This window comes from Pseudophryne corroboree, chromosome 5 (assembly GCF_028390025.1).
Source record: "Pseudophryne corroboree isolate aPseCor3 chromosome 5, aPseCor3.hap2, whole genome shotgun sequence".
Lineage (NCBI taxonomy): Eukaryota > Metazoa > Chordata > Amphibia > Anura > Myobatrachidae > Pseudophryne > Pseudophryne corroboree.
This window is the reverse complement of record NC_086448.1, coordinates 201,252,383-201,270,209: the sequence shown is the minus strand read 5'-3', so window position 1 is coordinate 201,270,209 and position 17,827 is coordinate 201,252,383. Positions and strand designations below refer to the sequence as shown.

Here is a 17,827-nt window from a genome sequence, read left to right as displayed (position 1 = left end):
ATCTGACCACAGTCCTTGGAAATTTCTTCCCTTTGTGACTGCCCCCCAGCCCCGAAGGCTGGCATCCGTGGTCACCAGGACCCAGTCCTGTATTCCGAATCTGCGGCCCTCTAGTAGATGAGCCCTCTGCAGCCACCACAGCAGCGACACCCTGGTTCTGGCCGATAGGGTTATCCGCTGTTGCATCTGGAGATGGGACCCGGACCATTTGTCCAAGAGGTCCCACTGGAACGTCCTTGCGTGGAACCTTCCGAATGGAATTGCTTCGTACGAAGCTACCATTTTTCCCAGGACTCGTGTGCATTGATGTACCGACACTTTTCCTAGTTTTAGGATGTCTCTGACCAGAGATGACAATTCCTCGGCTTTTTCCAGTGGAAGAAACACTTTTTTCTGGTCTGTGTCCAGAATCATTCCCAGGAACAGAAGACGTGTCGTCGGGACCAGCTGTGACTTTGGAATGTTTAGAATCCAGCCGTGCTGTTGTAGCACTTCCTGAGAAAGTGCCAACCCCACTATCAACTGTTCTTTGGACCTCGCCTTTATCAGGAGATCGTCCAAGTACGGGATAATTAAAACTCCCTTCTTGCGAAGGAGTATCATCATTTCGGCCATTACCTTGGTAAAGACCCTCGGTGCCGTGGATAACCCAAACGGCAGCGTCTGGAACCGATAGTGACAGTCCTGTACCACAAATCTGAGGTACTCCTGGTGCGGAAAGTAAATGGGGACATGCAGGTACGCATCCTTGATGTCCAGGGATACCATGTAATAACCCTCCTCCAGGCTCGCAATAACCGCCCTGAGCGATTCCATCTTGAACTTGAACCTTTTGATATAAGTGTTCAAGGCTTTTAAATTTAAAATGGGTCTCACCGAACCGTCCGGTTTCGGTACCACAAACATTGTGGAGTAGTAACCCTTTCCTTGCTGAAGAAGGGGTACCTTGACAATCACTTTCTGTGAATACAGTTTTTGAATAGCCACCAACACTGCCTCCCTGGCAGAGGGAGTTGCCGGCAAGGCAGATTTTAGGAAACGGCGGGGGGGAGACGTCTCGAATTCCAGCCTGTACCCCTGAGATACCACTTGAAGGACCCAGGGATCCACTTGTGAGAGAGCCCACTGTGTGCTGAAAAACCTGAGACGTGCCCCCACCGTTCCCGATTCCGCCTGAGCAGCCCCAGCGTCATGCTGTGGACTTACCGGACGCAGGGGAGGACTTCTGCTCCTGGGAACTAGCTGTGTGCTGCAGCTTTTTCCCCCTTCCTCTGCCCCTCGGCAGAAAGGATGAGTCTCTAGCCCGCTTATTTTTCTGGGGCCGAAAGGACTGTACCTGATAATACGGTGCTTTCTTTTGCTGTGGGGTAGCTTGTGGCAAAAAAGTCGATTTCCCAGCAGTAGCTGTGGAAACGAGGTCTGAAAGACCTTCCCCAAAAAGTTCCACCCCTTTATAGGGTAAAACTTCCATGTGCCGCTTGGAGTCGGCATCACCTGACCATTGCCTAGTCCATAACCCCCGTCTGGCGGCAATGGACATAGCGCTTATTTTTTATGCCAGCCGGCAAATATCCCTCTGTGCATCACGCATGTATAAGACCGCGTCTTTTATATGGTCAATCGTTAGCAAAATATTGTCCCTATCCATGGTATTAATGTTTTCCGACAGGGAGTCGGACCACGCAGCAGCAGCACTGCACATCCAAGCTGATGCAATAGCGGGTCTCAATATAATGCCAGTGTGTGTGTATATAGCTTTTAGGGTACTTTCCTGCTTTCTATCAGCAGGTTCTTTTAGGGCGGCCGTATCCGGAGACGGTAGTGCCACCTTCTTTGATAAGCGTGTCAGCGCTTTATCTACCCTAGGGGGTGTTTCCCAGCGTGACCTATCCTCTGGCGGGAAAGGGTACGCAGCCATTAACCGTTTAGAAATGATCAATTTCTTATCTGGGGAAGTCCACGCTTCCTCACACACCTCATTTAATTCGTCAGATGCAGGAAAAACTACTGGTAGTTTTTTCTCACCAAACATAATACCCTTTTTTGTGGTACCTGGGGTATCATCAGAAATGTGTAATACATTTTTCATAGCCTCAATCATATAACGGGTGGATCTATTGGAGGGTACACTCGTCTCATCATCGTCGACACTGGAGTCGGTATCCGTGTCGACATCTGTATCTGTCATCTGAGGTAGCGGGCGTTTTATAGCCCCTGATGACATTTGAGACGCTTGGACAGGCACAAGCTGAGTAGCCGGCTGTCCTATGTCGTCAAACCTTTTATGTAAGGAGCCGACACTGTCACGTAATTCCTTCCATAAGTCAATCCACACTGGTGTCGACCCCGCAGGGGGTGACATCACATTAACAGGCATTTGCTCCACCTCATTATCCTCATCATACATGTCGACACAGCAGTACCGACACACAGGGAATGCTCTTACAGAGGACAGGACCCCACAAAGCCCTTTGGGGAGACAGAGGGAGAGTATGCCAGCACACACCAGGGCGCTATATAACATAGGGATATCACTATACAGAGTGTTTTCCCCTATAGCTGCCTATAATATATATAGGCGAAGCTGTGAGGGAATAATGGCGCCAGTGTGCTGAGGGAGTTGGCTCCGCCCCTTTTTCGGCGGGCTTTCTCCCGCTATTTTATCATTTCTGGCAGGGGTTAATATACACCTATATAGCCTCTGGGGCTATATATGGTGTTAGTTTTGCCAGCCAAGGTGTTACTATTGCTGCTCAGGGCGCCCCCCCCCCCCCCCCAGCGCCCTGCACCCATCAGTGACCGCAGTGTGTGGTCTGCATGAGGAGCAATGGCGCACAGCTGCAGTGCTGTGCGCTACCTTGGAGAAGACAGAAGTCTTCAGCCGCCGATTTTCCGGACCACCTTCTTGTTTCTGGCTCTGTAAGGGGGACGGCGGCGCGGCTCCGGGAACGGACGACGAGGTCGGGTCCTGTGTTCGATCCCTCTGGAGCTAATGGTGTCCAGTAGCCTAAGAAGCCCAAGCTACCACCACTTAGGTAGGTTCGCTTCTTCTCCCCTTAGTCCCTCGTTGCAGTGAGCCTGTTGCCAGCAGGTCTCACTGAAAATAAGAATTTACTTACCGATAATTCTATTTCTCGGAGTCCGTAGTGGATGCTGGGGTTCCTGAAAGGACCATGGGGAATAGCGGCTCCGCAGGAGACAGGGCACAAAAAGTAAAGCTTTACGATCAGGTGGTGTGTACTGGCTCCTCCCCCTATGACCCTCCTCCAAGCCTCAGTTAGGTACTGTGCCCGGACGAGCGTACACAATAAGGAAGGATTTTGAATCCCGGGTAAGACTCATACCAGCCACACCAATCACACTGTACAACCTGTGATCTGAACCCAGTTAACAGTATGATAACAGCGGAGCCTCTGAAAAGATGGCTCACAACAATAATAACCCGATTTTTGTAACTATGTACAAGTATTGCAGACAATCCGCACTTGGAATGGGCGCCCAGCATCCACTACGGACTCCGAGAAATAGAATTATCGGTAAGTAAATTCTTATTTTCTCTATCGTCCTAGTGGATGCTGGGGTTCCTGAAAGGACCATGGGGATAATACCAAAGCTCCCAAACGGGCGGGAGAGTGCGGATGACTCTGCAGCACCGAATGAGAGAACTCCAGGTCCTCCTTAGCCAGGGTATCAAATTTGTAGGATTTTACAAACGTGTTTGCCCCTGACTAAATAACCGCTCGGCAAAGTTGTAAAGCCGAGACCCCTCGGGCAGCCGCCCAAGATGAGCCCACCTTCCTTGTGGAATGGGCATTTACATATTTTGGCTGTGGCAGGCCTGCCACAGAATGTGCAAGCTGAATTGTATTACACATCCAACTAGCAATAGTCTGCTTAGAAGCAAGAGCACCCAGTTTGTTGGGTGCATACAGGATAACAGCAAGTCAGTTTTCCTGACTCCAGCCGTCCTGGAACATATTTTCAGGGCCCTGACAACATCTAGCAACTTGGAGTCCTCCAAGTCCCTAGTAGGTGCAAGGCACCACAATAAGCTGGTTCAGGTGAAACACTGACACCACCTTAGGGAGAGAACTGGGGACGAGTCCGCAGCTCTGCCCTGTCCGAATGGACAAACAGATATGGGCTTTTTTGAGAAAAAACCACCAATTTGACACTCGCCTGGTCCAGGCCAGGGCCAAGAGCATGGTCACTTTTCATGCGAGATGCTTCAAATCCACAGATTTGACTGGTTTTAAACCAATGTGATTTGAGGAATCCCAGAACTACGTTGAGATCCCACAGTGCCACTGGAGGCACAAAAGGGGGTTGTATATGCAATACTCCCTTGACAAACTTCTGGACTTCAGGAACTGAAGCCAATTCTTTCTGGAAGAAAATCGACAGGGCCGAAATTTGAACCTTAATGGACCCCAATTTGCGGCCCATAGACACTCCTGTTTGCAGGAAATGCAGGAAACGACCGAGTTGAAATTTCTTTGTGGGGCCATCCTGGCCTCACACCACGCAACATATTTTCGCCACATGTGGTGATAATGTTGTGCGGTCACCTCCTTTCTGGCTTTGACCAGGGTAGGAATGACCTCTTCCGGAATGCCTTTTTCCCTTAGGATCCGGCGTTCCACCGCCATGCCGACAAACGCAGCTGCGGTAAGTCTTGGAACAGACATGGTACTTGCTGAAGCAAATCCCTTCTTAGCAGCAGAGGCCATAAGACCTCTGTAAGCATCTCTTGAAGTTCCGGGTACCAAGTCCTTCTTGGCCAATCCGGAGCCATGAGTATAGTTCTTACTCCTCTACGTCTTCTAATTCTCAGCACCTTAGGTATGAGAAGCAGAGGAGGGAACACATACACCGACTGGTACACCCACGGTGTTACCAGAACGTCCACAGCTATTGCCTGAGGGTCTCTTGACCTGGCGCAATACCTGTCCCGTTTTTTGTTCAGACGGGACGCCATCATGTCCACCTTTGGTATTTCCCAACGGTTTACAATCATGTGGAAAAAACTTCCCGATGAAGTTTCCACTCTCCCGGGTGGAGGTCGTGCCTGCTGAGGAAGTCTGCTTCCCAGTTTCCATTCCCGGGATGAAACACTGCTGACAGTGCTATCACATGATTTTCCGCCCAGCGAAAAGTCCTTGCAGTTTTTGCCATTGCCCTCCTGCTTCTTGTGTCGCCCTGTCTGTTTACGTGGGCGACTGCCGTGATGTTTTTCCCACTGGATCAATACCGGCTGACCTTGAAGCAGAGGTCTTGCTAAGCTTAGAGCATTATAAATTTACCCTTAGCTCCAGTATATTTATGTGGAGAAAAGTCTCCAGACTTGATCACACTCCCTGGAAATTTTTTCCTTGTGTGACTGCTCCCCAGCCTCTCGGGCTGGGCTCCGTGGTCACCAGCATCCAATCCTGAATGCCGAATCTGCGGCCCTCTAGAAGATGAGCACTCTATAACCACCACAGGAGAGACACCCTTGTCCTTGGATATAGGGTTATCCGCTGATGCATCTGAAGATGCGATCCGGACCATTTGTCCAGCAGATCCCACTGAAAAGTTCTTGCGTGAAATCTGCCGAATGGAATTGCTTCGTAGGAAGCCACCATTTTTACCAGGACCCTTGTGCAATGATGCACTGTTTTTAGGAGGTTCCTGACTAGCTCGGATAACTCCCTGGCTTTCTCTTCCGGGAGAAACACCTTTTTCTGGACTGTGTCCAGAATCATCCCTAGGCACAGCAGACGTGTCGTCGGGATCAGCTGCGATTTTGGAATATTTAGAATCCACCCGTGCTGTTGTAGCAGTATCCGAGATAGTGCTACTCCGACCTCCAACTGTTCCCTGGACTATGCCCTCATCAGGAGATCGTCCAAGTAAGGGATAATTAAGACGCCTTTTCTTCGAAGAAGAATCATCATTTCGGCCATTACCTTGGTAAAGACCCGGGGTGCCGTGGACAATCCAAACGGCAGCGTCTGAAACTGATAGTGACAGTTCTGCACCACGAACCTGAGGTACCCTTAGTGAGAAGGGCAAATTTGGGACATAGAGGTAAGCATCCCTGATGTCCCGGGACACTATATAGTCCCCTTCTTCCTGGTTCGTTATCACTGCTCTGAGTGACTCCATCTTGATTTGAACCTTTTTAAGTGTTCAAAAATTTTTTAGAATAAGTCTCACCTAGCCTTCTGGCTTCAGTACCACAATATAGTGTGGAATAATACCCCTTTTCTTGTAGTAGGAGAGGTAATTTAATTATCACCTGCTGGGAATACAGCTTGTGAATTTTTTCCCATACTGCCTCCTTGTCGGAGGGAGACCTTGGTAAAGCAGACTTCAGGAGCCTGCGAAGGGGAAACGTCTCGACATTCCAATCTGTACCCCTGGGATACTACTTGTAGGATCCAGGGGTCCTGTACGGTCTCAGCGCCATGCTGAGAACTTGTCAGAAGCGGTGGAACGCTTCTGTTCCTGGGAATGGGCTGCCTGCTGCAGTCTTCTTCCCTTTCCTCTATCCCTGGGCAGATATGATCTTATAGGGACGAAAGGACTGAGGCTGAAAAGACGGTGTCTTTTTCTGCAGAGATGTGACTTAGGGTAAAAACGGTGGATTTTCCAGCAGTTGCCGTGGCCACCAGGTCCGATGGACCGACCCCAAATAACTCCTCTTCCTTTATACGGCAATACACCTTTGTGCCGTTTGGAATCTGCATCACCTGACCACTGTCGTGTCCATAACATCTTCTGGCAGATATGGACATCGCATTTACTCTTGATGCCAGAGTGCAATATCCCTCTGTGCATCTCGCATATATAGAAATGCATCCTTTAAATGCTCTATAGTCAATAAAATACTGTCCCTGTCAAGGGTATCAATATTTTTAGTCAGGGAATCTGACCAAGCCACCCCAGCTCTGCACATCCAGGCTGAGGCGATCGCTGGTCGCAGTATAACACCAGTATGTGTGTATATACTTTTTATGATATTTTCCAGCCTCCTGTCAGCTGGTCCTTGAGGACGGCCCTATCTATAGACGGTACCGCCACTTGTTTTGATAAGCGTGTGAGCGCCTTAGCCACCCTAAGGGGTGTTTCCCAACGCGCCCTAACTTCTGGCGGGAAAGGGTATACCGCCCCTAATTTTCTATCGGGGGGAACCCACGCATCATCACACACTTTATTTAATTTATCTGATTCAGGAAAAACTACGGTAGTTTTTTCACATCCCACATAATACCCTCTTTTGTGGTACTTGTAGTATCAGAAATATGTAACACCTCCTTCATTGCCTTTAACGTGTGGCCCTAATAAGGAATACGTTTGTTTATTCACCGTCGACACTGGATTCAGTGTCCCTGTCTGTGTCGACCGACTAAAGTAAACGGGCGTTTTAAAACCCCTGACGGTGTTTTTGAGACGTCTGGACCGGTACTAATTGTTTGTCGGCCGTCTCATGTCGTCAACCGACCTTGCAGCGTGTTGACATTATCACATAATTCCCTAAATAAGCCATCCATTCCGGTGTCGACTCCCTAGAGAGTGACATCACCATTACAGGCAATTGCTCCGCCTCCTCACCAACATCGTCCTCATACATGTCGACACACACGTACCGACACACAACACACACAGGGAATGCTCTGATAGAGGACAGGACCCACTAGCCCTTTGGAGAGACAGAGGGAGAGTTTGCCAGCACACACCAAAAACGCTATAATTATATAGGGACAACCTTATATAAGTGTTTTCCCTTATAGCATCTTTATTATATATTTCTAACGCCAAATTAGTGCCCCCCCTCTCTGTTTTAACCCTGTTTCTGTAGTGCAGTGCAGGGGAGAGCCTGGGAGCCTTCCCTCCAGCCTTTCTGTGAGGGAAAATGGCGCTGTGTGCTGAGGAGATAGGCCCCGCCCCTTTTTCGGCGGCCTCGTCTCCCGCTCTTAACGGATTCTGGCAGGGGTTAAATATCTCCATATAGCCTCCGGAGGCTATATGTGAGGTATTTTTAGCCAAAATAGGTTTTCATTTGCCTCCCAGGGCGCCCCCCTCCCAGCGCCCTGCACCCTCAGTGACTGCCGTGTGAAGTGTGCTGAGAGGAAAATGGCGCACAGCTGCAGTGCTGTGCGCTACCTTTAGAAGACTGAGGAGTCTTCTGCCGCCGATTCTGGACCTCTTCTTACTTCAGCATCTGCAAGGGGGCCGGCGGCAAGGCTCCGGTGACCATCCAGGCTGTACCTGTGATCGTCCCTCTGGAGCTGATGTCCAGTAGCCAAGAAGCCAATCCATCCTGCACGCAGGTGAGTTCACTTCTTCTCCCCTAAGTCCCTCGTTGCAGTGATCCTGTTGCCAGCAGGACTCACTGTAAAATAAAAAACCTAAGCTAAACTTTTCTAAGCAGCTCTTTAGGAGAGCCACCTAGATTGCACCCTTCTCGGCCGGGCACAAAAATCTAACTGAGGCTTGGAGGAGGGTCATAGGGGGAGGAGCCAGTACACACCACCTGATCGTAAAGCTTTACTTTTTGTGCCCTGTCTCCTGCGGAGCCGCTATTCCCCATGGTCCTTTCAGGAACCCCAGCATCCACTAGGACGATAGAGAAAATAAAAAACCTAAACTATACTTTCTTCTAGGAGCTCAGGAGAGCCCCTAGTGTGCATCCAGCTCAGCCGGGCACAGAAATCTAACTGAGGCTTGGAGGAGGGTCATAGGGGGAGGAGCCAGTGCACACCAGATAGTCCTAAATCTTTCTATAGAGTGCCCAGTCTCCTGCGGAGCCCGTCTATTCCCCATGGTCCTTACGGAGTCCCCAGCATCCACTAGGACGTCAGAGAAATGCCCCGATTCAAATGATATGTGAAAACAGGGATCAACACCCTTTGCGGTTAGAAGCATCTGGAGCGCCGCCTGCAGTATGACTGTCTTGTCATCGTAAACCGGCCGAGCCATGCCGAGGGACCCCTGAGACGGTTGGACTCCCAAATCGAGTCTGTAACCGCCCAAGCCTTCCCAGTCCTCCCAGTAGGACCACCGACAGGCGCCTACCCTGGGACCCCCCCGGTGGTAGGAAGGTCTGACCTGCGGTGGGTGTGTTGGATGACCTAAAAACCGACTGGACTGAGGATGCTGAACCTCTGCTTCAGCTTGCTACCATGAGATCCCTTGGCGACGGAGATACCGCCCCTGACCTGGAGTCGAAAGCCTGAAAGGGCACGGAAAGATCTAAAGGAAAGACCGGTAAAGGTCCGTCTTGGAGCTAGGGCAGCAGTAGGGGAAAGAAAAATGGACTTCCCCCCCAAAGGTTCGAGAAATCATGCAGGAAGTTCTTTCCCCTGAACCAGTTGCCCCTTAGGATTCCATGTTCACCTGTCACTGGCGCAGCCCCAGAGGTCGTCGGGTTAAGACAGCCCAAGCGAAAATGCAGGTTCCGAGTATACAGAGGTGGAGACCTCAAAAGAATATAAAGCAGAATCGTGATTCTGATCTGTCCCAAAGCATCAGTTGATCCTGATGCAAATTATCCAGTAACCTAGAGGACAATTGTTCCACAACCTACCTGCTCCGGATAAGGTCGAACCCCTGCTGTCGCATATGTCTCTCAGATGGATCCCTCAGCAAGGCTGCCCCAGGAAAAACGGCAGCCTGTTGGACCGACGATACATTGAGGGGTATACCCTGGAGAGGTCTGATATCGTTTCCTGCTATCTGCGGGAAAAGGATAGGCAAACAAACATTGTTCGATACCTGAAATTGTGAATTCGGATGTCTCCCGGCCGCCTACCGGAGCATGCCCAGCTCATTCGAAACTGTACAAGTCGCTGTCATTTCTTCCTTGGCGTCAACCCCCCGAGAGACCTGAAGTGTCCGACCTCTTTACCTGCAGCACCAGACGAACTGCTGTACAATACGCCTCAATATCCTGAAATACTGTGAAAACGTGCAGTCGGATGTCTCCAGGACCCAGAGACACTGGTTCGGACTCCACCGAAAACAGATATCGTCAGTATCCCGGACATCCATTGCCTCCTTCCATAGAGGTCTGTCATCCGCAGCGTAGTGTAACACTGAGGTTAGCAACCTCCTTTTAGAAACCTGGGGAGAAAAAATGACGGACGGGGTCTCTGGTAACTGTGACCTTACCTGCATAAGCTGAGCTGTTCAAACAGGAACGTCCTGCAGCTGCATTGAGGGCTAATTAGATGGCTCCACCGCACAATCTACACATAACAGGGAATTCTCTGTCCTGTGTGTTACGTTTAGTTAAACGAAAAGAGAAAAGACAGGTTAAAGAAGTGTAACCCTCTATAAACTCTGCACTATAACGTGCAGTGATAGGCACCCTTAAAGTTGGTGTTTGATGGAATTCAATCTGTGTTCAGATGTCCCCGCTATAAGCGTACCGAGCCACCGCGGCTATTTGGCTGATACCACACACATTCCCCCAAATTACACACAGTATTATTACCAAGTGAAACAAAAGAGTAATAAAGGGGTGACAACACCCGCCCTGTATGTAGTGTACTGCTATTTTAGTAAGCTCCGCTGGTTGCCCAAAATGGCGGCCAGCCTGTGAGTAAAGCCGGGGGAAAAAATCAATGTGGCAGGGTGAAGATATGTGGTAAGTGTACCCAGGTCTGTGTTATTATAATAAATGTCGGTGGAGCTTGTAGTTCTATCTTATTGTAAATATTCAGTGAGCCTAACTGTGCCCTGATATAGAGCAGTAGTGAGCCGACTCCATATTCCATAAACAGGGGACTCCGTGTTGAATTAACAGCCATAGCCCCCCTGACAAAGGGGCACTGACCTGAGAGTTAGGTTTAAGCCCCCCCTCCCGCTATGGCGCCTAACTTTAAAATCAACGGCGCTAGTTGATTATATTTGCATATATATAATCCAATATAATATTATATATAAAACAAATTATATAAAATATAATATACATACAAAAGAGATTATATATATATATATATATATATATATATATATATATATATATATATATATATATATATATATACATACATACATACATACACACATACACACACATATATATATGCCACAGGTAGAACACATTAAGAAAAACTACTCACTGCAGTGATCAGAAGATCCTGACACTCACAGCAAGCAGTGGAGTCCGTGCAGAGAGGAAATGGCCGCCAGCACCAACAGAGCCGCAGGTGGCAGCCGGGAGCCGAGGTCCAAGACGGGAGGAAGCCCCGCCCCCCGTTATGGCGCCCAAATTTAAAAACTCTAGCCTTCCAGCACTAAGTCAGCGGGGAGCGTCCTGCCTCCCCCGCCGATCACACGAGCCGCTGCCGGGGAGCTGAGCCCGCCGAGCAGAGCGGGAGAAAGCTCCGACCCCTGTGTTGCATGTACCAAGCTCCCGCGCAAACTTAGCAGGGAGCACCCTGCATCCCCTGACGGCCCTGTGAGCCGCGGCCGCTTAGCCCGCCGGGTCAAGCGGGATTGAGCTTCGCCCCCCTAGTAATGGCGCCTAAATATAAAAGTATAAAAGGTGCCATCTAAAATATATATTTATTTTTTTTGGCATGCATTACACAGCCCATATATGAGTGGAGGGGGGTTAGACCAGGGACCCTGAGCGTGGCCCCCATGTATGGGAGCAGGGAGTGAATAAAAGACACAGCACACATCATCACAGTTTCAGATTGGTGTCTATACTCACCGCTGTTGCAGGATTCCTGATGGAGTGGCCCCGACACGCAGCGGTGTACGGCCACTGATACTCACTGCTGCCATGCTGCTGGAATCTTCTGCTGGTGGAGCGGCCCCGACACGCAGCGGTGTCCAGCCAGCTCAGGAGAGCTCAGTGTCTCCCTCAGCCGGGGCCCATCCCGAGCCGCACGCAGCTGCGATGGGACCCCGCCGGCAGCTCCCGCGGTGCAGACTGGCAGTGGCAGAGCTGCCAGTCTGTGTGTGTAAGAAAGAAAAAGAAAAATAATAAAGAAAAAAGAAAAAATTCTTCAGCTAAAACCCAAGTGAACCAGCTCCCTCGGGCACTAACTAAGACTGGCTTGGAGGGGAGATAGTAGGGGAGGAGCTAGCCACAGTATTAGAATTTTAAAGTGCCAACTCCCAATTACTGCCTACTATTTCCCCATTGTAACTACGCTCCAGTGGCCCCTAGTGGATGAAGGAAAAAAAGTAAATGTGAGGTTGAGGGGGTATATTTATTGAAGCTTCTAAAAACAAAAAATAGTGGTGATGTTGCCCATTGCAACCAGTTTCTTTCTATCATTCCTCTATTGCATCCTGGAAAATGATAGACAGATTCTGATTGGTTTGCTATGTGCAACATCACCACTTTTCAATTTTGGAAGCTTTGGTAAATATACCCATGAGTGTTTTTAGTCACTTTAGTTAGGTCAGTTGGTTTACTTATGGAACACACAACACAATGGAGCAGACATTGTTAAAATGCAATTATCCCTAACAGGAGTGGAAATAGGGTAACGGGAAAACAAGATTTGCATTATCAGACCTGAAATGAATTGACACCATAGAATGTGACGGCAGATAAAACCCACTTGGCCCATCTAGTCTACCCATGTTCACACACAGGCTTTTTTTTTTTAAATCGGGAGCCAATTAGCCTACCAGTATATTTTTGGAATGTGGAAGGAAACCTAGGCAAGCACGAGGAGAATATACAAACTCCACACAGTTACGGCCATGGCAGGAGTGGAACCCATTACTTCAGTGCCATGAAGCAGTAATGCTAACCATTACACCAGCCGTACTGCCCTTGTCATCGATGGGTGGTGATGTAATACAAAGACAGATGGAAAACCCAACAGTCGTGACCTGCGCAGGCTAGCGGGACGTCATGTGCTGCACGGTACCACAGGTATTTTGTGAGCTGTGCAGGACATTGTCTGGAACAGAAGTGACAGATCAGAAAAGTGCATTAGCATTCCATGAATTTACCAGCTGTTGCCAAACTACAAGTTCTAGTATTGATTGCCAGGTCCTGATTATGAAGGCATGCTGGGATTTGTAGTTACACGACAGCTGGAAAGTGTCCCCAGCCCCTAGTAGGAAATATGTCAGCACCTAACAATAGTGTTAGATGTGTCAGGGATCAGGGTAGATCACAGGTTCTCAAACTCGGTCCTCAGGACCCCATACGGTTCATGTTTTGCAGGTCACCTGTAGATTTTTTTTAAATGTGACAGTGATACACAGTGCAGCTGCTGGATGACATGGAAAACATGAACCGTGTGGGATCCGGAGGACCGAGTTTGAGAACCACTGGGGTAGATGATAGCGATGGCAATAACTAGGCCCAGGTCATCTGATGGGCACCGTGACCAGTCCCCAAGCTCTGGCAGCCGGGACTGTCTGTTTTCTCCCCTTACCTGGACTTGCCCACTCCGCTCTCCCCGATGATTAGGATCTTAAGGGTAGTCAGAATATCTTCCTCCATCCTGCGGCCGAAGCTCCGGCTCTGCGCAGCACAACACTGCGCGTCTCCGCCGCTGCTTCCAGCCTAAGCGCGCTCCCGCGTCCAAGCTGTCTGGAGTCAAAATGCGGCTGCAGATAAGGAAGTCGCGCCCCCGCCAGACGCTCTTCCGGATATGCTGTTATTCTCCACCTCCTCCATGCGTGCGCACTCCCGCGGGCGGACGCGTTGTTGATGCGTCACGGTCACGTTACTGCCTGCAGGCTGAGGTCATCAGTTTCCGGTGACTGACAGAATGCAGTTCTCTTTCCATTCGCTAGATGACGATAACTGTCAGTTATATTAGTTACTTATAGCATCGTATTAAAAATATTTATTTATAGTGTTTCCATATATCTGTGGTTCCGAAACGTGGATCTCAAAGCTGCCCAACAGGCCAGGTTTTAGGAATATCCCTGTTTGCGTAGAAGATACGAGGCTGAAGTTAGCTTCTTATTCGGCCAGCTTCTTATTCACTTCTTATTCAAGCTCCAGCTTCTTATTCACTTCTTATTCGAACTCCAGCTTCTTATTCAGATCATTCAGTTTCGCAAGGGTTAATGAGTCTTCTGTCACAAATTTGACACCTGAAATCGGGATCAGTACTAAATGCCGCTGGTCGGAATCCCGGCGGTCGAAATACCGACGCCGGAATCCCGACCACACAATGCCGACAGGGGTGGCGAGCGGAACGCAGCCCCTTGCGGGCTCGCTTCGCTCGCCACGCTGCGGGCACGGTGCCTCGCTACGCTCAGCACACTATTATATTCTCCCTCTATGGGTGTCGTGGACACCCACGGAGGGAGAATATGTCGGGATTGTGGCGGTCGGGATTCCGGCGTCGGTATTTCGACCGCCGGGATTCCGTCCGGCGGCATCTTGACCGGATCCCCTGAAATCAACAGAGTAGGGTCCCTTGCATATGACACACTTGTATTTTGCCTGGCCCAACACTGTTTTGGGCATGAAATACACTGGCAAAGTGGGCACACACACCATATTTTCCATTTTGAATAAGTAGCTGTAGTTTTGCAAGGGTTAACCAGTCTTGGGCCACAAATTTGACACCTGAAATCAACAGAGGGTGGTCAGTTACATATGACCCACTTGTATTTTGTTTGGCCCAACACTGTTTTGGGCATGAAATACACTGGCAAAGTGGGCACACACACCATATTTTCCATTTTGAATAAGTAGCTGTAGTTTTGCAAGGGTTAACCAGTCTTGGGCCACAAATTTGACACCTGAAATCAACAGAGGGTGGTCACTTACATATGACCCACTTGTATTTTGCTTGGCCCAAAGCTGTTTTGGGCATGAAATACACTGGCAAAGTGGGCACAGACACCATTTTATAAATTGCCATTTTGAATAAGTAGCTGTAGTTTTGCAAGGGTTAACTAGTCTTGGGCTACAAATTTGACCCCTGAAATCAACAGAGAGTGGTCACTTGCATGTGACCCACTTGTATTTTGCCTGGCCCAACGCTGTTTTGGGCATGAAATACACTGGCAAAGTGGGCACAAACACCATGTTTTGCTATTTTGAATAAGTAGCTGTAGTTTTGCAAGGGTTAACTAGTCTTGGGCTACAAATTTGACCCCTGAAATCAACAGAGAGTGGTCACTTGCATGTGACCCACTTGTATTTTGCCTGGCCCAACGCTGTTTTGGGCATGAAATACACTGGCAAAGTGGGCACAAACACCATGTTTTGCTATTTTGAATAAGTAGCTGTAGTTTTGCAAGGGTTAACTAGTCTTGGGCCACAAATTTGACCCCTGAAATCAACAGAGAGTGGTCACTTGCATGTGACCCACTTGTTTTTTGCCTGGCCCAACGCTGTTTTGGGCATGAAATACACTGGCAAAGTGGGCACAAACACCATATTTTGCCATTTTGAATAAGTAGCTGTAGTTTTGCAAGGGTTAACCAGTCTTGGGCCACAAATTTGACACCTGAAATCAACAGAGGGTGGTCACTTACATATGACCCACTTGTATTTTGCTTGGCCCAACGCTGTTTTGGGCATGAAATACACTGGCAAAGTGGGCAGACACCATTTTATAAATTGCCATTTTGAATAAGTAGCTGTAGTTTTGCAAGGGTTAACTAGTCTTGGGCCACAAATTTGACCCCTGAAATCAACAGAGGGTGGTCACTTACATATGACCCACTTGTATTTTGCTTGGCCCAACGCTGTTTTGGGCATGAAATACACTGGCAAAGTGGGCACAAACACCATTTTATAAATTGCCATTTTGAATAAGTAGCTGTAGTTTTGCAAGGGTTAACTAGTCTTGGGCCACAAATTTGACCCCTGAAATCAACAGAGAGTGGTCACTTGCATGTGACCCACTTGTATTTTGCCTGGCCCAACGCTGTTTTGGGCATGAAATACACTGGCAAAGTGGGCACACACACCATATTTTGCCATTTTGAATAAGTAGCTGTAGTTTTGCAAGGGTTAACCAGTCTTGGGCCACAAATTTGACACCTGAAATCAACAGAGGGTGGTCAGTTACATATGACCCACTTGTATTTTGCTTGGCCCAACGCTGTTTTGGGCATGAAATACACTGGCAAAGTGGGCACATACACCATATTTTACCATTTTGAATAAGTAGCTGTAGTTTTGCAAGTGTTAACCAGTCTTGGGCCACAAATTTGACACCTGAGACTGGAGGAGGCTGCACAGGAGAGAGCTCTTAGGCCCTGGTCCTTTTCTGAAGCCTGCAGTGTTTCCCCTGGGAGCCTCCCAGGGGAGGATGGATCCTCCTGGGGAGGACGATGATGGCGAGTCCCGGGCTGCTGGGCCCGAAGGAGGCCCCGGGATTTCTGGCCTGCATACAGCCATGGAAGTTCCAGCATTGGGAGATTCGGTCAGTGTGGCAGCCCCAGTGATTGTGGACCCTGTGAAGAAACAGGATCCCCAACTGGTGACCCCCAAACCACGGGATGCTGGCTCTCCAGGTGAGGAAACCCAGGGGGGTGATATGGCGAAGGTATCTGCCTGTGGTGAAGCGGGGGATGCTGTGGTCTCTGATAGCAGCTCAGAATCCTCTATGGATAAATATGTGAATATGAGCCTGGAAGAGTTAAAAACGGAGCAGTCTCGTTTAACCTCTCGTCTTTCCCTCAAGAGAAGGAAACGAAATACTTGTAGCAGTCGTGAGAGAGCTCTCCTAAAGGATGAGATTTGGGAGCTAAATACTAGCCTGGCTGCAGTAAAGGAAAGAATTAAAGTGTTATGTGATCTGGCACTTTCTCAGGAGAAAGAATTGTTGATAAAGTCCTTACCTGAGCAGGATTGTGGGGGCAGTAGCAGCTCGGTCCCAGCAGTTTCTGTATCTGCATCAGCATTGTGTAGTCAGGTACAGTCTCAGGGGAAACAGGAGTTGCAGGAATCTCTGCCTGAACAGGATGGCGGTGGCGGCCTGGTCCTGGCAAGTTCAGTAGCAGCATCAGAGCCTCCAGTGGAGTGTATGGAGGTGGGAGTCCAGCCTATGGAGAAGGAAGTGGCTGTCAGGAGCTGTGATGGAAGTGATGTTTCTAAGATCGTGCATGATGCTGCAGATATCGTGGAAAGACCAATGATGGCAGTATCTGGTGGCTTCCAAATGGGGGAGGCGTCTCTCCTGGAGGGAGTGCTGGGTGGTGACGGTGCAGGGGGCGTGGTGGTTGCTGGGGTAATGGCAGATGCTGGCACTCTTGTGACTGTCACTGCTCCCTGTGGACTTGTCCCCGAAACGCTCGCCTCTAAAGTTGCAAGTGTGGGTGCGGCGCGGGCCGTGGTTGATGCTGAGGCTGGCCATCCCTGTAAGCCTGCGGTGGCTGGCTCTGGCTTAGTCGCTGTGGTGGCTGAGGGAGGCGGGGCCAAAGACGCATCGGGTATGACATCGCAGGTGACATCATTACCCACATCGATGGGTGTTTCAAAGTACGAAGCCGTGCCGAAAGAGGGGCAGAGATTGGCTCAAGGACTGCCAGCTGTAGATAAGAGCAAATTAACCCCTGAAGAAGTTATGTTGGTAGAAACTGTATATGGTAACATGGATATGCCGGTGAGGGCTCTAGCAGCTGTGAATTTGTTTCAGGCGAACCAGGCCAGGATGACCGGTGGGGTGGGGAGTGTGGGAATAGGGGCTGGTAGTGGTCTGGCACCTGAAGGGCACCCTGTAACTCCCTCTGAGGTTAGGCCGGGTGCTGGTTCATATGCTAATTCTTTGGCGGCTCCTGGTCGGCCGAGTGCTGGTCCTCAGTTCGGGGTGAGTGGGGGTCAGCTCATAAAAAGAAGAAATGTGGTGCAGTTCAGATGGGTAGGGGATGGGGAGGCTCCTTCGAA

General features: G+C 49.4%; 1 protein-coding gene across 1 annotated transcript in view; it reads right to left on the bottom strand.

The window, feature by feature from the left end:
* The window catches only part of RAB18 (RAB18, member RAS oncogene family), a 102,940-nt gene extending 89,323 nt beyond the window's left edge, over positions 1-13,617 (bottom strand). The window contains exon 1 of the mRNA XM_063922012.1: positions 13,401-13,617. Coding sequence (XP_063778082.1) covers positions 13,401-13,468 — 68 coding nt within the window. The 5' untranslated portion in view covers positions 13,469-13,617. The remainder of the gene's footprint in view (positions 1-13,400) is intronic.
* Positions 13,618-17,827: the final 4,210 nt, after the last annotated feature.